The following is a 25372-nucleotide window of genomic DNA, read 5'->3' as shown; positions in this document are numbered from 1 at the left end:
TCTCTTCAGTCGTATTTTATTTTTTTGAAATGTTTCTAAAAAAATTTTCGATTATTAGATAAAAAAAAAATAGTTGTATAAATTATTATATATGTTACCATAAAATATAAGAAAATAAATAACATATATACAGTAAAACCTGTAAATGTCAAATTTGAAAAAATTGAAAAATGGTCCGCTTGCGTTATAAATAAATTACAGATAATTCCAGAGTTACAGGTAAAATTCAGGTTGTAATAATGATTCGGATAAGATATCCATTAGGTAAATTATCAACACGAAAGTTAGAAATAGATTTTTATTGATGTAAATCTTTCTGTCAGTTTATAAATGCAAAGTTCACAATGGCTGCCGGGAACGAAGAATTCGGCTGTAAACCGAAACATAAATTACCGTATTTTACGGAGTATAAGACGCACTTTTTTCTTCGAAAAATTGCCTCCAAAATTCAGGTGCGTCTTATAGTCCGTAAAATACAGTATTTATAACATCTATTTAATTTCCTTTTATATTAGCAATACTGATGTCATGGCTTGCTGATGCAACTGTATTGACCGTATATTAAACAATGGGCCAACAGCCATGGCAGATCTTAACAAGTTTGTCTACACCTGTGGAGTTTTACTTGACGAAAGAGGCGATAATCACAGGTTTTACTGTATTTATTATCTATATTATAAAATGAATCATACCTAATTCATCTGTATCAAATATTTGATTGAGTGCACCATTTTCTTTGTCAAAAGTTCTATAAACGTGTGACATGATGTAATTTATTTGAACTGAAACTACAGTACATCACAGTTAGTGTGATATTGATTGTTCAAAGATCTCAAACAGTTGTTAAAAAATAACATGAAGAGACTTACCACTTTCCGCGAGTGTCTTAAACATTATTTTTCTTTTTTAAAGATTTCTCAGAAACTTTTGAACTGTGTCTAAAATTTATTTAAGCACGCTGTTCAGTTGCTTGATCGAAATGAATCTGAAATAAATGAACAAATGCAACTTAGAAAACATATAAAAATTGAATTTGTTTTCATTGTCTAGTCGAGAACCCGTAAATAGTATAATGTTCAGAAAAAGACTCAATAAATTGTAAAAAATGGTAATTATAAATAATACAATTAAATCATATGCTTTTGTGTTTTTATTATACAATTTATTATATAAATGTCTACTAAAACATGTCGTATTAGTAGGACTTATTGTACCGGTCTCTGAATTTTGTGAATTGATAATACTTATTCAGAAAAAAGCCTTTATTGTTCACCTCTTTCTAATTAAGGAAACTTAATTCGCAAAACTCGGATACCAGTACAATAAGTTCTACTAATACGATATGTCTTAGTAGATATATATATATATATATATATAATCACCTGACCGTGGCCGATTTTATGCATCTTCCACGAGTTTTTAATGCTCCATAAGAGTTTTTTAAATAACACCCTTCTTCAATAATAATACTATTAACAGTAGCATTATCAGTAATCGAGCATTCAACGATCACGCCAACAGATAAACATGGCCGAAAACTTAATCTTAACTTAAAATAAACGATTATATTTATTTTAATAGTAATTGTGTTTCAAAAATACTCATTAAGTAGATATATTTATAATTTCACTAACCGGAAAGATGGAAACCAACTGAACGGTAAGAAGCACACTTCTACTATTACTGCAGCCACGACGAAGTTACACAAAAATAGAGTGTAAAGTTGATAAAAAATATAAAATCGAACAGGTAATTTCACCTATTTAGCCTTATTTCTTACCTAAGAATAGACCAAGAAAAAATGAATTACCTCACTTCTCTATTTGACCTATTCCTTTCAACTGTTACGTGGACGACACAACGATTTGAAACGTAATCGGGAAAAATAGTTCTTTATTTTCGCAGGCGTATATTTTAAGATATCTAAATTTATTTATTATTTTTTCGGTACAAAACAGTAATTTCTTGTAATTTGTAATTTTCGCGCAACACTTAACAATACCCGACAGTATTTGGGTACAACTATCGAAACTAGTGTATTAATTACACGTATTTTTTTCTTATTAAGTGACTCACTTGATTATGATTTTCCTACCTTTACTGGATTTTCAATAAAAACTCACCGCCGAGACATTTTTGCATTTTTCGACTGGGGAGAAATTGAAACGTCGAGAAATTAAATATAAATAAATGAATAAAACTTGGGGGTGTTTCTGTATGTTAGTTTCGTTTGAATAGTCAGGAACGTCATCAGATAATACATTTTTGATTGTGAACGTTAAAAAAAGCTGTTTATCTGCTTATCGCACGACTGTTGTACTTCGTATAGCCGAGTAATTTCTGCTTGATTAAGTTAGATTAAGTAACAATACTGCATCTAACTGATTAATTGCATATAATTAAATACATTTAATTATTAATTTTAGCGTTTTCTCTTAACTGTAGTCCCTACTCTTTGTAACTGTGACGTAATTGTAATTTAAATCGAAAAGAAGTACAGATTAATTATATAAACGTTGCAGTTACACTTTAGTAACGACCCGAAAACTGGCGTAGGCATATTAGATTACAAATAAATAGCAAAAGGATGCACGCGCTACCCCGTGATACCGTGCAAGCTGTCGACGGTCCTGTCTGTATATAACAAGAAAATAAGAGTTTTCTTGCATAAAAAGGTTTAGGCTGATGCAAAGTTTTTCCGAAATTCTATTTATAATAAGAATAACTTTATTAATAAGTCCAAAAATACAAAAATTGTAGGTTTTTAATACAACGCAATTGTTATTAACATATATATAACTATTCATAAACTGCTGTAACAAGGCCTATGTACATTTAAAATTATCTGAACCTGACCAAAATTAATACTTTATTGAAAAACATAGGCATAAAAAATATCAATTTTAGTTAGAAAGTTCTGAATACTATTTCTTCGTATTTAATAAGTTTTTCGCATGTTTGTATGTATGTAGAAGATATTTATGGTTTTATTTCATATAAAAAATATCTAATAATGTAAAATTAGAATAAATTATTTTGCATTTAATCCACAGAAAAAGGTGATGTGTAATAATGATAAATGTATGCTGTTTTCACTATTATAATTGTGTTATAGCTCTTCAATCTTATTTTCAACCCATTCAATCGTATAATTTTAATAATAGTGCAACTAGGTGTATAGTCTATTTATCCTAACTTGGCAGCTACTCTAAACAAACACACACCTCTCTTTCTTTATTGGCTTAAACCCACGTCCATCAATTAGAAACCGCGTTGCATCTCTTTGTCCGCAGAAAATAGTTCTTCGTTATTTATAAAATCATTAATGAAATACTAGTCGCTTAGCAATGATTATAAATGTAATTATTTCATATTTGTTAAATTGTTATTTTAATAAATATTTTCACATTCTGAATCACTAAAAATAAACTTTTTCTGGTCATGCGCACTATAATGTCTTGGTTTCGTTTTCCATTCATTTCAAACTGTGTGTTGTCGAATTACAAAAATGGAAAACTTGAATGTAAATACGATTAAACATCAACAAGGAAAATCGCTGAGGAGCTCGGATAAACGAATAGTATTAAATTTGTTTAATTCTCTAACTGAAACGAATCCGGAACTCTGTGTGAACGATATAGTGAAAATGGTAGCAAAGACAACAGGGATATCAGAAAGAAGCATTTACAGAATTCGCAAAGAATATTTTACTAATGGTAAAGTAATAACTCCTTCGAAAACCCGTAAGCGTACTCAACTTGTTGACAAATATGATGAATTCACAAAATGTGCCATTAGAGGTAAAGTACACAATTTTTATTTCTTAAATGAATTACCTACGGTAGATAAGGTATTACAGGCTGTTAATGATGATCCAGATTTACCAGACTTTACTCGATCCACGATATATAATTTGTTAAAATTACTTAATTTTAAATATACAAACCGTAATAGAAATAGTAGATTAATTGAAAGAGACGATATCATTTTATGGCGAAGACAATATTTACGAAAAATAAGAGAAATGCGTTCTTTAGGCCGTAAGATTTACTATTTGGACGAAACGTGGATTAATGCGGGCCATACCAAGAATAAAGTATGGAAGGATTGTTCAATTACGTCATATCGCGAAGCTTTTGTGTCTGGACGATCTACTGGATTAAAAAATCCTTCTGGAAAGGGAAAACGAATAGTTCTTGTTCATATAGGCAGCAATTCAGGTTTTTTTAATGGTGGTCTATATGAATTTGAATCAAAGTCAACAAAAGATTACCACGAAGAAATGGATGGAAATAATTTCAAAAAATGGTTTGAAAAAATATTATCGAAATTAGAAAGTAATGCTGTTGTTGTCATGGACAATGCTCCATATCACTCAGCTAAAATTGAGAAGATTCCTAATTGTAGTTGGAAAAAAGCTGACATAATTTCTTGGTTGGAGAAAAATAGGGTTGGTCATAACGAAAAAATGTTAAAAATAGAACTTTTGGATATTGTTAAGAAAATAAAACATAAATACGATAAATATATTATTGACGAAATGGCCAAAGAAATAGGTGTTGATGTGTTACGTTTACATCCGTATCATTGTAATTTAAATCCTATTGAACTAATATGGGCAGATATGAAAGGTTACATTGCACGTCACAACACAACATTCAAACTGTCGGATGTGCGAATTTTAATGAATAAAGCTATCGAACAAATAACTGAAGAAAGATGGAGAAAATGTATCGAACACATAGAGAAAAGAAGAACAACGAATGTGGGAACTCGATGAGATTTCGGAAACTGTTGTAGAAAAACTGTCGTGGCTATAATTTGGCTATAGGAGGGCGGCGGGGCACATCTCTGCGCTGAGAGGGCGCTTTTGTACCATTGAACCACGAGGTGTGCTTGTTACCTTTCATGTAGAGCTGGTGAATTCTTTATAGTTGACAATAAAGTTGTTATGTTGTTTAAACGACTAGATTAATTGAGAACATAGATATCCTAGCATGCGACATTAACGTAACAAAGGGTTATGGGCCCAGGAAGAAAATTCCAGCGTTGATGCAACTGGATTGAACGACCAGCCACGGTAAGCCTAAATTTGCTATCCTAGAAACCGAACCTTTATAACGAATAGAATGGCCGAAATAGGACATGGTCAGTTACCGAAGTTTACGGGTAACAATTTCACAAGCTGGAAGTACCGTATAATGGCCATCCTAGAAAGTAGAGATCTGGGAAATCTGTTAATAGACGACCCACCCACGAGGTACAATTCTAGGTCCGAATGACGCGGTTGGGACTTTAACAGAGCTGTAGAGCATACTGATAGGAACAAAAAAAGTCTAATGAACTATGGGTCTACGAGCGCGCCTTCGCGAGATATAGGCCCCCCAAAATGACTATATGTGAACTGTTCGAGACCCTCAAAAATGGGGTAAAATTTAAAATTCTTCTCTAATTCTGTCGGGCGTTTAACGGCAGTCTTGCCCAAATGAAACCCTATTCTAACGACACTCATCGACAACGACCAAAGAAAAGCCACCAAACACGAGAGTGTCACCTCTCGACCGCCACTTCCGGGGAGCGCCGTCGGGACTCGCCGCTCTCTTCGCTAATTCTGTCGGGCGTTTAACGGCAGTCTTGCCCAAATGAAACCCTATTCTAACGACACTCGTCGACAACGACCAAAGAAAAGCCCGATTAACAAGACTATTTAGGCAACGGTTTCTCCGACGCCGCTCCTACGTAAACAGAGAGCGCTTCTTCTATTTCGAGCTATCGCTAACACGCTCTAACTACCGAAAAGGCCAAGAAAACAGATCATGTACTCACCTTCGACAGAGTCTCCTCCTCTCGCTACCGGACGACGTCTAGCATGTTTCCGATCTTGTGTAGAACGGGGTGAGGTCGCCGCCTCCTCCTCGGCTATGTCCCGGAGATCGACGACGACGAAGATGGTGTCCGAACAATCGCATATAATCCAGGTTTCGCATACAAGTATCCTTCGGTAACGAGCACTATATATATGCACACACACACACAAGCTTCACTGTTGGACGACGACGAAGATGGTGTCCGAACATTCGCATATAATCCAGGTTTCGCATACAAGTATCCTTCGGTTACGAGCACTATATATATGCACACACACACACAAGCTTCACTGTTGGACGACGACGAAGATGGTGTCCGAACATTCGCATATAATCCAGGTTTCGCATACAAGTATCCTTCGGTAACGAGCACTATATATATGCACACACACACACAAGCTTCACTGTTCGCTGGGCATTCTTCTTCTTGGTTAAAAGGCTTGCCCGATATTGTTCAGCTGGAATGGATGTTCAGATGACGCACCCATTCCAGCCAAACAACATCGGGCAACCCTTTAACGAAATTCTCGGCATAAAAAGTTTTCCTTGCGTTAACACTCAAAGCTGCAAAGAGCAATGCTTTTCGAACATCAGATGTCTTCTGTTCCGCTTCGATCTAAACCCGATCGCGCTTCTATTCAGCTTCGATCTAAACCCGATCGCGCTTCTATTCAGCTTCGATCTAAACCCGATCGCGCTGCTTCTATTTCGCTATCTCTAACACATTCTAACTACCGATAGAAAAGGGCAAAAAAACAGATTCTGCACTCACTTTTAACAGCGTCTCCTCTTGCTTCTCCCGCGACGTCCTCCTCTCGCTACCTGGCGACGCCTAGCCTGTTCCTGATGTTCTGTAGGTGAGGACGGGGTGAGGCCGCTGGTCCCCGCCTCGGCTAGGTCCTGGGGGTCGATGACGAAGGTGGTGGTAGTGGCGCCCGATGTTGTCTGAAAAAGCACATAATCCAGATTTCACATCCGCAAAGAAGTATCCTTTGGTCGCGCGCACTATACACAGGCTGCACTACTCACTGGGCGGTCGTCATCCCCCTGCCGTTCCTCTTCGTCGCCCTCGTGCACGGGAACATCGAAATAGGGCACGTCTGGCGGCAGATGTTGATCCACGGGCACACCGATCGTCTGGAGTTGAAGACCCTGGCGACCGGGGCCCGGGTAGACGGCCACGATGTCCCGTAGAAACTGCCGGAATTTGGCCGATGTTGTTGGCCACTGGGACAGGAACCGCGTCCTGTACACGTACGTGCAGGTGTAGCTTTGCAGGCTCCTGTCCGTGCGGAGCGACTTTATGGACTTCTTCAGCCAGCGATTTCTGCACTCGATGTTCTGAGTGTGGGCCTCCGGGTCATCAGTGTCCACGAATCTACAAAAAAAAAACAGATAAATGTCGCTTCTCCATAACGCCCGTTCATTTCTTTCAATTAGCACATAGCACAATTTCGTGCTTCTTACCTCCCGGGGCCCTGCTGGCTGTGGTTGACGATCTTATGTCCAGAGAAGCCCAAAAAAGCCGCACAACCGCGATATTGGGCCGCGCTGTCGGAAACGATGATGGAATTTGGAGCGATGTATCTGAGCATGTGGCTCCACAGAACACGTCTGCTTTTGTTGTCCACCTGAAAGAATACGAGAAAATATAACACGTCTGAAATGCGCCAATGTGTGCCGGACAGTGTGCCTTCCACGATAACTGAACAATAAAAGGAAGTAATGTTTCGCTACTACTTACATGCCAGTACATCAGCTCTCGCGTTTCCCGACAGTAGGCACCAAAGATTGTAATTTGGGTGCCTACACCTACGCGGCCGCGGTTGTATTTTCGCCTCCGGGTGAAGGTCTCGTCGATCTGAAAAGATAGAAAAAATAACATTAATATAGACAGCCATTTCGGCTACGTCAGCAACGTGGGTCGACGGTCACCTCGACGTGCAAGCCTTCACCGCCAAGCTTGATGTTTTGAGCATGGGAGACGAAAACTTCCGCAACTTCCCGGCAGAAGTTGTACCAATCTACCGCTGTCGCGAGGGCCACGCGGCATTGCTCCGCCGCGATGGTGACCGGCAGCTGCATCACCCACGAATAGACCAATGTCAGCACCTGTAAAATACAAAGAAAACACATCTGTTATACATACGTCATCGTAATCGGCACGATCAAATTACAGAAAGCGACAATCGATTGTAATATCATACTTCTAGTGCTGACAGTTTCGCCCGTTCGAAGAACGTGTTGTGGGTGCATGACAGGCTACCGGTGCACACGGCCCTCCTGACGGTGCCGCCTGTCCGTCGTTTAACTGTTTTTTTTTGTTTCAGTTTTTCGCAGCGGTAGACGAATCCGAACCTCTCAGATGGAGCCGGTTCCTTCAGCATGGGTCCTGCAAAATTACGACAAACACATTGAAATTGCTTCGAAACGTACCGAAACGCAGCGCTGCGAATATCGGCTGCTCCTGTATATGCGAGAATCAAGCGATGCTTACCTCCGCAACGAGGACACGGCGGTATGGAACCGGTGAGGTCCGGATGTGGCACGAGCCCCACAAGATGGCAAAATTTCTGAGCGGCCTCTTCGGTGGGGAGGTAGGTACGAAATTCGTACGAGGTCAAGTTGTCAAATATGTCGTCGGGATCCACAACGGGAGACGCTGATCGGTCACAGTGAAATGGCATTCTACAAATACAAGTCAATTACAAATACTCCAAACACTGTTAAACACTGATTGTCAAATACTGCTTTGCAGTATTTGACAATCAGTGTTATACAGTAGAGCGCCGTTAAGCCGCGGAAAGAGCTCGGATCCCAATTTTGCACTATCGCAGATTAAATATTTAAATGCTGGCTTACAACTTCAAACAGGCATTCATAGAAGATGAGTCTTATATTTATCAATAACGAAGAAAATAACTTACAATGAAATTCAAAGTAGAATGGCGAAGATCGAGAATAAGAACTAGAATAACGAATATCGAGAATAACGTAAATCACTTCATTTCTTGTAATTTATGCATTATCATAAAATCTTTCGGCCGCGGACCACGTACGCCGCGGCGGAAATATTGAATTATGGGTGTACTGTACGGGCGAGCCTTCGCGAGATCCGGGCCCCCCAAAATGCCTATGTAAGAACTTTCGAGACCCTCAAAAATGGGGTAAAATTTAAAAGTGAAAATTTTCGGAAGTACAACTAAAAATTGCGTTTCGAAGGCTTTCGGCAGTTTGGACCCCAATTGCCGCGGGTTAACGGCGCTCTACTGTACTGAAAAATTTGTAAACATACTCTACATACCTGAACGCAGTTGTGAAACTAGGAACAATGGCCCGAAGGCGGCGTACGGGCTTATAACACTTCGGTAGGCCGTGCCGCGGTCACGTGACCCGCGGCCGGCTCGCCATTGGCCGCGCGAGGGGCCCGCTTCAACTTCGCGGCCGAGGTGGGGCCGCGTGGTCGGGCGCGCTGCATCTCTGGCGGAGGTGGGGCCCGCGTGGACGGTCAGTCATGCGCAGTGCGTTCCTCGGCCTCGCATGCCTGAAATATGAGTTCCGAATAGGTTCTGGCAGAGCGACTTGACGGGCGGGTGCGTACGGGAGTGGACCGGCGCCTGCCAGGACGGGGGTTCGAATCCCCGCTCAGGTAAGAGGTGTAATAATAATAGATACTTGTATTTACAGGCAATAGATGGCGACTCCGGACGACTGCGGGCGGGAGACTTGGCCCGCGGGCCGCGTGCGAAGGGGAGACGGCGGCGGCGGCTCGGACAGGAGGGGGGAGGCGCGCGGGGGGACTAGGAAAGGGGGGAGGCACGCTTTTTTTAAACACTGAGAGGCGGAAAAATCGAAAAAAAAAATATTGGGTCACGTGACCCGGCTTTTTTGCCCGCGAACCCGCGTGACGTCGGCCCAACTTTCGAGGGCCATATCTCGCGAACGCGCACATATACAGGTATGGTTCCTTTGACTTTTTTGCTCCCCCAGGGGGGTCGACAGTTTGCCCCCCTCCCCCCGCGTCATTCGGACCTAGAATCTTGCCACCTACGGATCCCGCCGAAAAGGCGAAATGGAAAAAAACGGACTCACAGGCCAGAGGCATTTTAACATGCGCGATGGATGACACACAGTGGCCCTTATCTTAACGTGTAGAACGGCAAAAGAAATTTGGACCCACTTAACCCTTCGTCACGTGCCTAGTGCCGATTCGGCACCAATCGATTTTTAATTAGTTCGTGTAAAAATTCTAATTGTCCGAAAAATCTGAAAAAATTATTACCTGTCTAATTTTTCTTCAATTTTATGATGCGCTATTCATTTTTTGCTTAAAGCGTTCCGTTATTTTTAATTAATTATTGGTGCCAAATCGGCACTATGGCGCGCGTTATCTCGGATTTCAATTTTCAAATTTCCCGCCAGTTGTTGTTACTAAAAATAGCCGCAGCGGTGGCGCGCGCGCGCGCTTCTTTGTTTATAATGGCGTTATTTTAAAGTGAATTACTTCTAATAAACTGAAATTTGATCAGAAATAATTTAAATTTTTCCATTGGTATTTTTAAATGTTTTTATAAAGTTTTATGACATCATCACATTTTTCTAAGTGAAAGTAAACAATTTGTTAGCCATTTTACTATCAGCTGATAGAAAGGGGAGTTTTTGAAAACAAAGTAATAAAGCGATTAGTAGTTTCTTCTTTTTGACAGTTGAGGACTAGCGAGTCTATTATTTTTGCTAGAAAAAACAAGCTTTACTACTCTGAGGTTAAAAATAATACAATTTCGTGAAATTTAACAAATCTGATGTCAATAAATAAAATTATTTATAGTGAGTTGATGTTTTTTAAGTTTAATTTTTGCATTTACAAATCAAATTACAGAAAATATAATAAAAATTTCATTTTTTATTACACCAACGAGTATTTTATTCTGTTAGATAGTAGAGAAATCGAGGATGTAATGACATTTTTATGACCATCACGCGATTGTTTTTTCTTCTCCCCGGCCATGCTGTTTTTGCGTTTTATATAAATTTTGTCGTTGATACAAGCGTCCAAGTCGAAGTTCAATCTTTCTGTTTGACATTTAACACCTATGATCAAGTCACACCTGCGACTTACGTTGTTTATTTCGTACCTTCACGACATATTGATGTTACACAGTCCTTTTTCTAGAGAAATTTTTCTATTTCTCTTACGTTTTGCGAGGTATTTGGACCCTGTCTGGAATCTCACATGTACAATAGTACACATTTCAATAGACGATATAAAAAATCGCTTGTAAAATACATATGAACTATGCACATAAAAATGTAGCATCGAAAATGTTAAGTTTTATAAAATACATTTTTTCCCCTATATTTTGTCTTTCATGAATTGGAATATTCTTTTATTGCTGTTGGTTTAATACTTATAGATCATATGGGTTTTATGAGGGTTTTTTTTTTGTTTGCCGTCTTTTCAAATATGTATTATTGTTCTAAGAATGTAAATAAACTTTCAAATAAATGGTATAACTCTAGTACCTGTCTTCAGATGAATCCAGAAATGGAATGTTTTAAAATTTTCAATTTTTGCCGTAAAAACACTGAATGATAGGTAAAATAATAATTATAATTACTTAAATAAATAAAAATTTTATTGGAACTACTGTCATAAAACTTCGTAAGATGATACCAAACTACAAATAAATAAAATAAATCAATCTCCTGTCAAATTGTATTTTTTTAAATTAAAACTTCGATTCCCAAACAAGGTTAGGCTTGGTCTAGGGCAGTAATTATTGAGTCACGTGACAGAAAAGGGAGCTTACAAAAAATTTACCAAATAAGGAACCCTATTCACATATTTCCATATTTGGTAAATTTTAGTCCTCTCCCTTCTCTGTCACGTGACTTTTTACTCTGATACTATATAAGTGCAGTTTTTTCGCATTAGCTCGTCATTGTTTTTGTTGCTGTTTTTGGTTTCGAGTATAGTTCTTCTTTTTTACGATTGTGTTAAAACAGCGCTATGGATAAAAGTAATTTTTACTTGCTTTCATCTTCGGAGATAACAGAGATGATTGAAGATGATGATGATGTTTTTTCTTCGGAGGAAGAGGATGATATTTTGGAGCAGCGAAAATCGGACTCTGAATCTGAACAATCTTGTTCAGACCTAGACGAGGTTAGTACTTCTGGTTCATTTTTTATGGGTAAAGACCGTGTAACTAGGTGGAATAAGGAAATGCCCCTTCAAACTCAGAGGAGAGAGAAAGAAAATATTATAACTCATTTGCCTGGCCCAAATGGAAGAGCAAAGTTCGTCAAAACACCTTCGGAATGCTGGAAGTTATTTTTTGATGACGATATATTAAATCATATTGTCGAAAATACAAATAAGTATATAGAGAGAATAAAAGAAAAATTTAGCCGCGAGCGTGATGCCATCTCAACAAATATTTGTGAAATAAAAGCTTTTATAGGAATATTGTTTGCATGTGCGGTGATGAAATTAAATACAGTAAATTTGCGAGATATTTGGACCTCCGATGGTTTCGGAATAGAAATTATAAAACCTGTGATGTCAGAGAAAAGATTTAGTTTTCTAATAAGAGCGTTAAGATTTGACGATAAAGCTACTAGAAATGATCGTCGTAATACTGACAAACTCGCTGCGGTGCGAGATTTTTTTGAGAAATTTGTTACTAATTGCCAAAAGAATTATTACCCATCGGAATATTTAACTATAGACGAGATGTTGGAGGCATTTAAGGGCAGATGCCAATTCCGGCAATATATTCCAAGCAAGCCGTCAAAATATGGGATAAAAATTTTTGCCTTGACAGATTCAAGGACTTTTTATAGTAGCAACTTAGAAGTATATGCGGGAATGCAACCGCAGGGCCAATATTTCACAAGTAATTCTCCTAAAGATGTTGTGTTAAGATTATGTAAACCCGTAGCAGGCTCTGGAAGGAATATAACATTTGATAATTGGTTTACGAGTTACGAACTTGCATTAAAATTATTAGACATAAAGCTGACGTCAGTCGGTACTTTAAAAAAAAATAAAAGAGAAATACCGCCAGAGTTCATTACTTCGAGAAACAGAACTGTATTCAGTAGCATGTTTGGATTCCAAAAAAAGTGTACTTTAGTTTCATATTCTCCCAAAAGAAATAAAGTAACTCTCTTACTATCAACTTTACACCACAACAATAGCATTGATTCTTCAACCGAGGAAAAAAACAAACCCGAAATCGTAACGTTTTACAATCTTACAAAGGGAGGCGTCGACGTTGTTGATAAACTGGCGTCACGTTATAATTGCGCAAGATACTGCCGACGCTGGCCCCTTGTTATTTTTTATAGTTTGCTAAATATTTCGGCCGTAAATTCTCATGTCATTTATTATCTGAATAATAAACTTCCACAAAATCAACGCAGAAGACACTTCATGAAACTGCTATCGATCGAACTAATGACTCCGCAATTAAAATTACGTGCACAAAAAGAAAATTTACCCAGAAACATTAGAACGGCAGCCCTTCAATTCTCTAAATTGCAACATGAAACATCAGAATCGGAATCAGAATCAACAACAGCATCAACAGGGACATCACCGGCATCAACATCAGTAGCATCCACATCTGCGGCATCCACATCTGCAGCATCAACATCACGGAAGCGATCATCCTGTTCTGATTGCGGTTATAAAAAAGGCAGAAAGACGACAAATAAATGTTTTCGATGTAATAAATACATTTGTGGTGAGCACTCACATAATTTATGTAAGTCATGTATAGAAAGTTCAGAAAGAACAATAGAATTAGAAAGTTAATACTATATGAACGTATTCATTTTTTATATTACCTATTTTTCTGTATTTCTTTTATTTTCTGGGTTAGGCATAAGGGGTTGCTTTCAGTGACTTGCAAACAGGACCTTTTGAATATTGTCCAACAAATGAACGATATTTATAGATATATATATCAATAAAAATTGTTTATTTGTTGAATACTGCATCTAAAAAATCCTGTTTGCAAGTCACTGAAAGCAACCCCTTATGCCTAACCCAGAAAATAAAAAATTAACTTTTTTTGCATACGTTAATTATAATTCTTGCAATACAAGATGTACATAAAATTTTAGCATTGTATAATGTAAAATGTATAAACGAATAATAGAAATGAATATTTAAATGTATAAATAAATAATATATAATATAATTTTATCTGTATTACCAATTTATGCTGTTTATCTTAATTATTATTTATATAACTCTTGTATTGAAAGTAGAATAGATGTAAGCAAGAGACGAGATAATTGACATCTAGGCGTTAAGTGTCGCCTGGATGTCAATTTTCTCGTCTCTTGCTTATTCAGAGATCGGCGTGAAGTCCACCATCGTCAGGATTATTATAGATCTAATAGAATAGATGTAAAAAACATTTTGGTATAGTATAAACATTTTTTTCTATTATATTTTTGTTCCGTTTTTTTTATTTTTTAAATACACTCAGTAATTAATATATATTATTCCTATATAGATTTATTAATTATAATAAACATACACTATTTAATATTATATGAAAATAACACTTTTTAATTAACATCTGAAATGAAGAAGTAATTGAATCGAGTCCCATCGCCATCTTTAATAACGCGCGACAGTAATTAATTGATTCTGAGCGCTTCGCGTTGCATCAATTTAAATAATTTATAAAAATTAAAATTATAAATATGTTTATAAAATAATTGACGATATCTGTTCGTAATAGTATTGTAAAACACACTGTACTTATAGTTTAGCATTTCTGATAAATTTTAATAAATATCTGAATTTTCGTATATTTTATATATAAAAATCGAAGAAAAAAACATAAATTTGTAAAACTTAATAAAAAAAATATCTACAACTTCATAACACATATAAGTATGAGAATCCATCAAAAAAAGATAGTTAATAATAATTAAAATTGAGAAAAAAAATAAAACTTTCAAGGTAAGGTAATTTCTGTGGTAAAATGTGAGGTAAGCGATCACGTGACGCCCGTCTCCCCATCTTCTGTAACCAAAACGGACGAGGTTGAAATAAAAGCCTAATCACCAGTAGAACTAAAAACAAACATCGGCGCGTGCCTAGAGCAATAAACTTGAACAGGAGCGAAGATGAAACACGACACTTTGTAATTTATGCTAATTACCTTCTAATATTAAAAAATTAAAATCATCAATAAATTATGATGAAATTAAAACTTTTTTGACTGAATTCGATTACAAACATATTAGTAAACTGGATTAAAGTAAAAATACCCGTTTTCCGATGTTAAATTTTTATTAATTAATTTTTTAAATTGGTGCCGAATTGACCGAGCGCGCGTGATTTCGATTTGACTGAGCGCGCGCGTGACGAAGGGTTAAGAGAAAGATATGAAGGGGACCTAAAGAAACAAGCGATAGAGGCCAGAAACAATTGTGGCGAGATTAGTAATGAATCGTGACGAGACATGGAGAGATCATCTATTAAGAGGAGAAAAACTTCTAGAGAGTGCTAGGATAATGGGAGCTCAAATAGAAGACGACGAATTCATCACCGCACTATTGAAAGGTTTACCGCAAAAGTACAACCTAATAGCCATGCAATTCGACAACTTAAAGGACCCCAAGATCTCCGATGTGAGAAAAACCTTTGAAAGATATGAAGAAAGAAATGGGCCCGAACAGAGGGAAAACCTCGCAGCCTACAGAGCATATCACCCACCGAATTATAAAACCCCAAAAGACAATGCACAAAGAAAATCTCGAACAAGGGAAGTGCTATGCTACATCTGCCGTAAACCAAATCACAAGGCAATTGAATGTTGGTTGAACCCGATTAACAAAGCAAGGCAATAGAGACCAAAACGAAGATAACTACTGCGATCTTTCGGATAACCGAAGACACAAACTTTCAAAAAGTTTCTAAAAATAGCTTGGGAAAACTCAGCTAGAGAGGACGATAAACGACAGAGAAAGGGAAAATCAAGCTAACGAGGATTAACAAACCGACAGAGATTAATCGACTTTAAACACAAACGGTGAGCCAGATCACATGCTGGATCATAGGCAGTGGGGCGACCCGTCACATGACACCCAAATCGCCAATGGTTAGAGAGCATGAATGAAGCTTGTACGCCATAATTTTTGTACATATGAATTTTAGATTTAATTAGTTTTAATAATTTTCTCTCCTTCTTAACCCTTCTTTCTAATTTCCTTTGTCCATTGTTCTGGCTTCTGGGAACGCGGGCTTCCCACTCCCCACCCACCAGGGGGTCGTGTGGAACAAAGAGTTCGAGTGGAGGACGAGTAAAATCTGGGTCATCGAAGAGTCACTTTTTCTCCGGCCGGACACGAGGAAGCACGGACGAGAACGGCGAGCTCGTGAGACGGAATTCTACGAGGGCCGAATAGAGAGCCGTGAGGTGAGGATCCGGACCGTAGAGTCAAAGACACTGACAAGAAATTATCCTAAAAGGTATTTTTACAACGTTGACGAACCCAGAGATACGCAGAATAAACCACCAGCCGGAATCGGAGTTCAGCGAGAACAAGGGTACCCCACTATCCTATCAATTCTTCTCACTTCCTACTTTTATACTTTTCTATCCTTTTAGGTTTAAGTTAGTTAAGAATCGCGCGGGTTTTATTGTTACAATCGGACAACAAGAGAAGTTGGACTGAGGGAATCCACAAAGAACTTTTTGTATATATTATTAATCGCGAAATTAAATTTGTTTTAATTGAATTCACGTGTCTGTGTATTCCTATCGCGCTTCACACTTTACATTGGCGTCCGCGACAGGATTCCCTCCTCGTTGATCCAATTCTCTGTATAGCTGTACTGATTATCAGCCATCGTTGTAAGTTATATGGAGGACAAAGGTACTCCCAGTATGAGTTTGGTGGCAGAAAGCCACAGTGAGAACCCCCCACTCGTGGTTACTGGATTCTTAGGGATGATCCCCACTTTCTCAAATTCGCCTAACGACACGGTAAATATAAATCAACTATTTAGAACCATTGATAATGTGGCTAAGTTAGCCCAATGGGGGGACGAGGTTAAGGTGGCTGCGTTGCAAGCTAAACTAAAAGGTGAACCATTAAACACTTTCTTTTGTTTATTGGAGCAATCGCCTGCACCAACGTTTAAGGAAATTGAGCAAGATCTAATTAAATGTTTCCAGAAGCACGAAGGGAAAGGAAGGGGCTTACTCGATCAATTACTAAATTTGAGGCAAGGAGGAAAGGAATTAGTCAGTGAGTATATCATTAGGACTAAAACCATAATGTCTAGGGCTATCCGGAGTAACCCAAATATCGTGACATTCAAAGATGAGATTATCAAGGAGAGGTTCATCAGGGGATTAGACATAAGTATCCGAAGTCACGTATGTCGCAGGGAACCTGCTACCTTAGAGAAAGCTTTCGAATGCGCTGAAAGGGAGGAAGAGCTAGAAAAGGAATGTAGTAATCCTAGAGACCTCAAAACGGTCTGTTATAACTCCCAAAGCGAAGTGGGTGCTGAATGTGCTAGTCCTGAAGTAAACCCTGACAAGACTCCAAAAAATGAGGATCGGTTAGCCAATTTAGAAAAAGGGTTGAAAACCCTGTTCGAAATAGTTTCCAAGATGGCCGAAAACTCGACCCAGACTACTAAGTCGCCTAATATTAACAGCAGACTTTGTTTCGTTTGCAATAGCCCAAATCACTTGGCTAGGAAATGCCCCAAAAGAAATAGTCAGGATTTAAACTAGTCCGGGAACCTGATCAGGGTCAGTGTCGTGTTCCCATCCTCATCTTTAAACTGACCGAATTTTCACGTTCGGAGAGGGGACTCCCATTAATATGTGGCAGGGTAGTGGGGGTAGAGATTAAATTCTTAATTGACTCTGGTGCGGAAAGGTCTTTAGTTGATATAGCGCTGACTCAAAACGCGAAATTGGCTAAGTCCTTCCAGGTTGCAAGAAGGGGTGAGATCACCCATATCAGAGGTATCAACGGCACAATCTCCACATGTAAGGAAGTCCTAAAGGGATCGATAAGCTACAAGGATGAGATAATACCCGCTTCCCTTTGTTGTATGGAATTCCCGGATAGGCTAGAATACCAAGGGATCTTGGGGATGGATGTCATCAACTCAATCCCGTCATTGATAATTGATGGATGTACATTCATCAGTCGTGAAGCTAGAGTATTGAACCATAGTCCTCGCCCATCGATCATGTATTTCGATTGCTTAAGTAGTACTCTGGTTGGCACCGCCATAACTCCAGGAACTACAAAAATGAATGACGAAAATCAGGTGACTCGCGTCCTCGATAAGTATCCCGGTTTGTTTTCGGAGGGGGTCGAAGATTTGAAAGGCACCGATCTTTTTATGCACAGCCCTGAAATAGACACTAACCGGGTAATCAATACCCGTCAATACCGTATTCCGAATTGCTACCTTGCCGAGTTAAAAAAATTGACTGATGCATATCTTAAGGCAGGCATCATAGAGGAAAGCCATTCGGAATGGAATTCCCCCATCCATATTGTGAAGAAAACCTCGGGTGAAATCAGGATGACTTTGGACTTACGTAGGATTAATGACATAACGAAACCACAGGTGTTCCCGCTAAGTAGGGTGGACGAAATACTCACGACCTTCCATGGTAGCAAATACTTTTCCGTAATAGACCTCAAATCCGGTTACTTCCAGATCCCGCTTGACCCCAAGGTTAGGCATATATTTGCATTCACTACCCCTTGGTCCAAATATCAATTAACGCGTATCCCACAAGGGGGGAAGAACAGCGGTCGGTTCTTTCAATATTGTATGTCACGTCTCCTCGCCCCCTTCATCGGAAACAAATGTTATGTATTTCAGGATGATATCATCCTTTTTTCCCCTTCTCTGGAGGAGCATTTAAAACTTCTTGATCAAGTGATAGGGATCTTACATAAGGCAAATCTGAAGCTCCACCCTACCAAAAGCAAATTTTGTGTTAGAGAAATTAAATATTTAGGTCACATCATTAGTAGTGATGGTATATACCCTGACCCAGGCAACGTCGAAGCAATTAAGGAATGTAGAACCCCGCGTAATGTCAAAGAGGTTCGCAGTTTCCTCGGAATGGTCGGTTTTTTCCGCAATTTCATCCCCAATTTTTCCGAGATGGCGCTGCCCATGACTGAACTAACAAAAAAAGGGAAACATTTTGTTTGGGACAGTAATTGTCAGTCCAAGTTTATGAGGTTCAAGGAAGTTTTATCAAACCCCCCCCTGTTGGCACACCCAGATTTCTCTTCTCCGTTTGTGCTATATACCGATGCCTCTGATAGTTGGCTAGGTGCCGTTTTGGGACAGCAACGGGATGAAGGCGTGGTCCCACTCGGATATTATAGCAGGAAGTTTAGGGGACCGGAATTGAGGTATTCAACGATCGAGAAGGAGTGCCTTGCGATTATTCTCTCTCTCCGGCACTTCAAATCGATAGTTCTAGGTCACGAAGTTTCTGTATATTCGGATCATAAGCCCTTATCTTACTTGAGGAGTATGAATAATCACAACGACAGATTAATGAGATGGGCCTTAGAATTGACGAATTACGATGTTACGATAGCTCATGTTAGGGGTAAACACAATCCGGTGGCCGACCTTTTGTCACGCCCGATATGTTGCGGAGAGAGACCTAACTTGGTCAACCAGTGTTTAGATGTGCATAGTCCCAGTTTCCACCATAGAGTAGTGGAATCACAAATGGAAGACGATTTTTTAAAAAAAATGAAACTAGGTCTTGCGAAGGCTCAAAGGAACATGCATCAGGGTCTTGCCGGAAAGGGTGTCCAGCCAGAATTCCAGTTGGAAGGAGGTGTGTTGGTCCACATTAAACCGGGAAGATATGGCCTATATAACTGGAAGCGGATATGTGTAGGTCAGAAAATGGGTGAAGAGGTTGTTAGAGCGTTCCATGAGTCGGGCCTTGGGGGGCACTTGGGCATAGAGAAGACTTGTAATACCGTTGACAGGCATTACTACATACGGGGTCTACAATCGGTAGTCCGATCGGTAGTGAGGGTGTGTAGGACATGTCAGAGGTTTAATTTACACAAGGGAAAGGAGCCGTTCCAAGAAACAGAGTTAGCTGGCTTCCCTTTTCAGAAGGTAGCTATAGATATAGTCGGCCCACTCATGGTTACTCCCAGCGGAAATCGGTACATTCTATCTATCATTGACGTTTTCACCAGGTATTCTGAAGCAATTCCTATTAAGGACCAGACTGCAAAGAACGTAGCAGACGCCATATTCCAGCATGTGATATGCCGTTACGGTTGCCCCGAAATTATTATCTCAGACCGGGGGGCTAATTTCACTTCTTCCACGTTTCAGGAATTATGTGGCATACTCCGTATCAAACATAAAATCACTACTGCTTACCGTCCGTGTGCGAACTCGGTTTGTGAGCGGTTTAATAAGTCTATATGTAGTATTATAGCTCGGATCTCCAGAGGAAGTAATGGGAAGTGGGATGAGCATCTTGCTCAGGCAGTGTTTGCTTATAATAACGCCACTCATGCATCCACCGGCGAATCCCCTGCCTTCCTTCTCTTCGGTTTTGACCCCAGGTTACCTCAGGTCTTTCCGACGGGCGTGCCGGCCCACCATAATTTGCATGATTATCGGAGGGAGCTGTTAGAAAAATTGAACACTGTTCGTAACTTGGCTTATTCACGGAGCAGGCAAAACAACTTAAAGAATAGGGAGCGGTGCAATATAAAAAGGAAAGGGCGTGGCTTTAGTGTTGGTGAGAGAGTGTGGCTGTTACGCAAGCACCAGGGTAGGAAGTTCGGAAAATTTTCCCCTAAGTATTCGGGTCCTTTCCGTATTACGAGAATTTTAGGTCCAGTAACCGCAGAGTTGGGTGGTAGTGATGGAAAGAAAAATTGTATTGTGCATTTCGATCGTTTGAAACCATATTATTCATATGCTGTATATAAAGGTCGAAACCATTACCGACCCAACAACAATGATTCCCCGGATATGTCTGATGATGATGGAGGTGATGAGATTGCATTACAGTACAGGAGACAGCCGATGATACCTATCAGGCGGCAAGAAGACGATGCATCACCAGAGAATCCCCTTGAATCGGATGACGAGCATCAAGCTGTTCCCGCAAGCGAGGGTCGATACCACCTTCGGAAAAGGAGAGTAGATTACTACAAACTCCATCATGGACTTTGAGCCTTTCCGATGGGGCGTATGTGGCTGTACGCCATATTTTTGTACATATGAATTTTAGATTTAATTAGTTTTAATAATTTTCTCTCCTTCTTAACCCTTCTTTCTAATTTCCTTTGTCCATTGTTCTGGCTTCTGGGAACGCGGGCTTCCCACTCCCCACCCACCAGGGGGTCGTGTGGAACAAAGAGTTCGAGTGGAGGACGAGTAAAATCTGGGTCATCGAAGAGTCACTTTTTCTCCGGCCGGACACGAGGAAGCACGGACGAGAACGGCGAGCTCGTGAGACGGAATTCTACGAGGGCCGAATAGAGAGCCGTGAGGTGAGGATCCGGACCGTAGAGTCAAAGACACTGACAAGAAATTATCCTAAAAGGTATTTTTACAACGTTGACGAACCCAGAGATACGCAGAATAAACCACCAGCCGGAATCGGAGTTCAGCGAGAACAAGGGTACCCCACTATCCTATCAATTCTTCTCACTTCCTACTTTTATACTTTTCTATCCTTTTAGGTTTAAGTTAGTTAAGAATCGCGCGGGTTTTATTGTTACAATCGGACAACAAGAGAAGTTGGACTGAGGGAATCCACAAAGAACTTATTTGTATATATTATTAATCGCGAAATTAAATTTGTTTTAATTGAATTCACGTGTCTGTGTATTCCTATCGCGCTTCACACTTTACAATGAGAAACATGAGTGAAGACAGAAAAACAATCACCATGGCCGATAATAATGTCATATACTCAGAAGGCATAGGAGTCGCAGAAATAAGAGACGAAAACTCTAATAGATTACTTCTTGAAGACGTACTATACACCCCAGATCTGAGCAACAATTTAATTTCTGTAAACAAACTGGCAAAGGAAGGAATCAAGATAATCTTCGACGCTGAGAACTGTAAAATACTTGACGAAAGAGGAAATGTCATCATGTTAGGCAAGAAGTGGAAAGACCTATACACTGTTAGACTCAGGACTCCCAGCCACGAATACAGTATGAAATCCCACCATAATGACTGGGAGACCTGGCATAAGCGTCTCTGCCATATCAACGGAAATTACATGAACATTTTAGTCAAGAACGAGATGGTACACAAATTTCCACTCGTACCACAATCCAACACACCTGTATGCGATACCTGCATTCGAGCGAAGTTCACCAGGAAGCCCTTTAAGCCAGTGATCACAAAACAATCAAAAAATCCTCTCGATCTCCTACATCTTGACTTAGTCGGACCCTTTAGAGATGAATCAATGGGAGGAGCAAAGTACGTACTCACCATTGTGGACGATTACTCAAGAAAACTTTTCACCAAATTCTTAAGAGCCAAATCCGAAACGCCGGAAGAAATCATAGACTTCATAAAAAACGTCGAAAACGCAACTTCGAGAAAGGTCAAACAAATCAGATCTGATAACGGGGGAGAATTCCTTAACGAAAACCTAAGGACATTTTTAAAGGATAAGGGTATTAACCACCAACTGACTAATTACTACTCCCCTGCTCAAAACGGCGTGGCAGAAAAGGCCAACAGAACTCTTATCGAGGGTACCACAGCGCTACTAATAGAAGCGGAACTGCCAAAAAACTTCTGGGCTGAGGCAATGAATTGCTTCACTTATGTACGCAACCGGACACCCACCCAGAACGACATGAAGAGGACCCCCGAGGAATTGTTCTCTGGAAGAAAACCCACTGTAGGACACTTGAAAGTATTCGGCTGTAAAGCATATTATTGGATTCCCAAGATGAAGAGAAGTAAACTTGACTCAAAGGCGGAACTAGGAATCTTTGTGGGATACTCATCCTGTAGGAAAGCCTACCGAATATTCGACCCTACCACTACGACCGTAATCGAGTCACGTGATGTAAAATTTCTAGAAAACCAAAAGGGCAAAGACCTCCAAAAACAAGCGAATCCAACGCAGGACTATACCCTAGTCGATATAGAGAGACAGGGCACCGATTCAACTTCTACAGCTCAGGACATAGAGGATACAGAAGTCACAAATCCTGATAACGAAATCGAGACAGATTACGACCAAAATGAACTTATAGAGGAAACCCACTCTCCAATTGAAGGGAAAAGACCTAGACCACCTCTAAATTTCTACTATGAACCACCTCTAAGTGACTCCGATGTCGAAGAAGACATACCAGAGGACACAAACGATCCAACATATCGACCCAACAACAGAGTCCTGTTATCAGAAAGCAAAGTCATAATCCCGAACAGTTACGAGGAAGCAATGAACCTACCGAGCAAGGACAAATGGATTGAAGCCATGCAAAAAGAGATGCAATCATTAAAGGCTCACAATGTATGGGAAACTGTAACCCTACCAGAGGGAATAAAACCGTTAAAATGCAAATGGGTATACAACATCAAGCTCGACCCCTTGACCTCATGCACAAAATACAAGGCCAGACTAGTAGCCACGGGATGCTCCCAAAAGTACGGAATTGACTTCCACGAGACGTTCTCACCCGTTATGAAAGCGGATAGTCTTAGAGGACTTTTGATATACGCTGCTATGCACAACTATGACGTCAACCACCTAGACATAGAAACGGCATATCTGTACGGAAGGTTAGACGAAACAATATATATGGAACAACCCAAGGGATACGTAGAAAATACGAAAATCCAAAGGCAAGTATGCAAATTGAATCAAGCCATATATGGATTAAAGCAGAGTGGCCGAATCTGGTATCAAACACTCAACAAATATCTAATAGAGATCGGCGCAAAGAACTTTCAAACTGACAAGTGTGTGTACATCTATAAACTAGGCACTAGAAAAGTTATCCTGGGAATACATGTAGATGATATAATAACTATATCTACTGACAGGAAGATCTTACAGGAACTACTAGAAAAACTACGAAGAAAATTCAAGGTCAAAGAAAGTCCAGACACGAAGAATATTCTAGGCATGGAAATAATAAAAGGAAAAGGAGAGGTAGTAATCAAACAACAAAATTACGTAAAGTGCATACTAGAGAAATACTCAATGCAAGACTGCAAGCCAAGAAGTACCCCACTTGATCCAGACGTTAAACTGGAAAAATATAACGACTCAAAACCGTGCGATCAGAAGTTATATCAAGAAATGCTAGGCTCGTTGATGTTCCTGGCAACGCGCACGAGACCCGATATAGCGTGTGCAGTAACCCTGCTCTCAAAATATACCAAAGATCCAAGAAACATTCACCTGACTGCATTAAAGGGCGTACTCAGATATCTGAACGGAACACAATCGACGGGACTGCGCTTCACACCAGACAGACTAGATGTCAAGGGCCTCTCTGACGCCAGCTGGAGAACCCCCCCAGAAAAGAGTATAACGGGATACGTATACTCGATAGGAAAGAACATATTAAGTTGGACTTCGAAGCAGCAACCCGTTACCCCTCTTTCGACTTGCGACGCCGAACTATACGCTTTAGGAAGCTGCGCCAAAAAAGGGATTTGGATTAAATTCTTTCTGGAAGAACTGTTTGGGAAATTGGGAATAATCCAATTGCTATGTGACAACCAATCTGCGATCTCCATAGCAAAGTCAGGCTACACGAGTAACAACTCAAACCATTTAATTAGACTGGCATCATATCTAAGTCAACAGATAGAAGGAGGAACATTTCAACTTAAACATATAAAGACCGAAGAAAACGTAGCCGACGCCTTCACAAAACCGTTAAGCCGACCGAAGTTAAATCTGTTCGTCAAAGACAACTTTTTGTATATGTGAACGCCGCACCCAATCCATGGCCAAATTAGGCAGGGAATCTGTCGTGGCTATAATTTGGCTATAGGAGGGCGGCGGGCACATCTCTGCGCTGAGAGGGCGCTTTTGTACCATTGAACCACGAGGTGTGCTTGTTACCTTTCATGTAGAGCTGGTGAAATCTTTATAGTTGACAATAAAGTTGTTATGTTGTTAAACGACTAGATTAATTGAGAATATAGATATCCTAGCATGCGACATTAACGTAACAAAACTGGTTATTCAGTGGAAGACAAATAGTGACGAAAGCGATATAAATGATTACTTCGAGCAACTATCTTCTGATACAAATCATTAATAAGGTAAGTTTACACTGTAATTATTTAAGAAAATTTTTAATTATATAAATATCACGTAGATAAATTCATACATTACAGTAACGTTTTCCTTTAGAGGTTTGAGTATGATTTTTAAGAATTGCCGAAGAATTTGTTTTGTTTTATATCTATTTAATAAAATTGT

The 25372-nt window shown here is 39.5% G+C and overlaps 3 protein-coding genes across 3 annotated transcripts; 2 read left to right on the top strand and 1 right to left on the bottom strand.

Annotated features, from left to right (window-relative positions):
* The first annotated feature begins 3508 nt into the window (after positions 1-3508).
* On the top strand, positions 3509-4780 carry LOC136976587 (uncharacterized). Its single transcript, XM_067271916.1, has one exon. The coding sequence runs from the start codon at positions 3509-3511 to the stop codon at positions 4778-4780; it is 1272 nt and encodes a 423-aa protein (XP_067128017.1).
* A 1861-nt stretch (positions 4781-6641) lies between these two features.
* LOC136976586 (uncharacterized) lies at positions 6642-8554 on the bottom strand. The gene is made up of 7 exons (XM_067271913.1): positions 8365-8554; positions 8075-8259; positions 7803-7979; positions 7612-7728; positions 7335-7498; positions 6897-7245; positions 6642-6812 (listed from the first exon to the last, which is right to left on the bottom strand). Exons 1-7 carry the CDS (start codon positions 8552-8554, stop codon positions 6642-6644), a joined length of 1353 nt encoding a protein of 450 aa, XP_067128014.1.
* A 3323-nt stretch (positions 8555-11877) lies between these two features.
* Positions 11878-13689, top strand: LOC136976585 (piggyBac transposable element-derived protein 4-like). The gene has a single exon (XM_067271912.1). It carries the CDS (start codon positions 11878-11880, stop codon positions 13687-13689), a length of 1812 nt encoding a protein of 603 aa, XP_067128013.1.
* Positions 13690-25372: the final 11683 nt, after the last annotated feature.

The sequence above is a fragment of the Centruroides vittatus genome, unplaced genomic scaffold, assembly GCF_030686945.1.
Source record: "Centruroides vittatus isolate TY-2023 unplaced genomic scaffold, ASM3068694v2 contig_402, whole genome shotgun sequence".
Classification (NCBI taxonomy): domain Eukaryota; kingdom Metazoa; phylum Arthropoda; class Arachnida; order Scorpiones; family Buthidae; genus Centruroides; species Centruroides vittatus.
This window is presented reverse-complemented; position numbering and strand designations above follow the sequence as displayed.

Coding starts and splice junctions, on each gene's coding strand:
- LOC136976586 (XM_067271913.1), bottom strand. CDS start 8,554: ATGCCATTTCACTGTGACCGATCAGCGTCTCCCGTTGTGGATCCCGAC. Junction 8,260..8,364: donor GCCGTGTCCTCGTTGCGGAG/GTAAGCATCGCT, acceptor GTAATTTTGCAG/GACCCATGCTGAAGGAACCG. Junction 6,813..6,896: donor AGGGGGATGACGACCGCCCA/GTGAGTAGTGCA, acceptor GTGCTTTTTCAG/ACAACATCGGGCGCCACTAC.
- LOC136976585 (XM_067271912.1), top strand. CDS start 11,878: ATGGATAAAAGTAATTTTTACTTGCTTTCATCTTCGGAGATAACAGAG.
- LOC136976587 (XM_067271916.1), top strand. CDS start 3,509: ATGGAAAACTTGAATGTAAATACGATTAAACATCAACAAGGAAAATCG.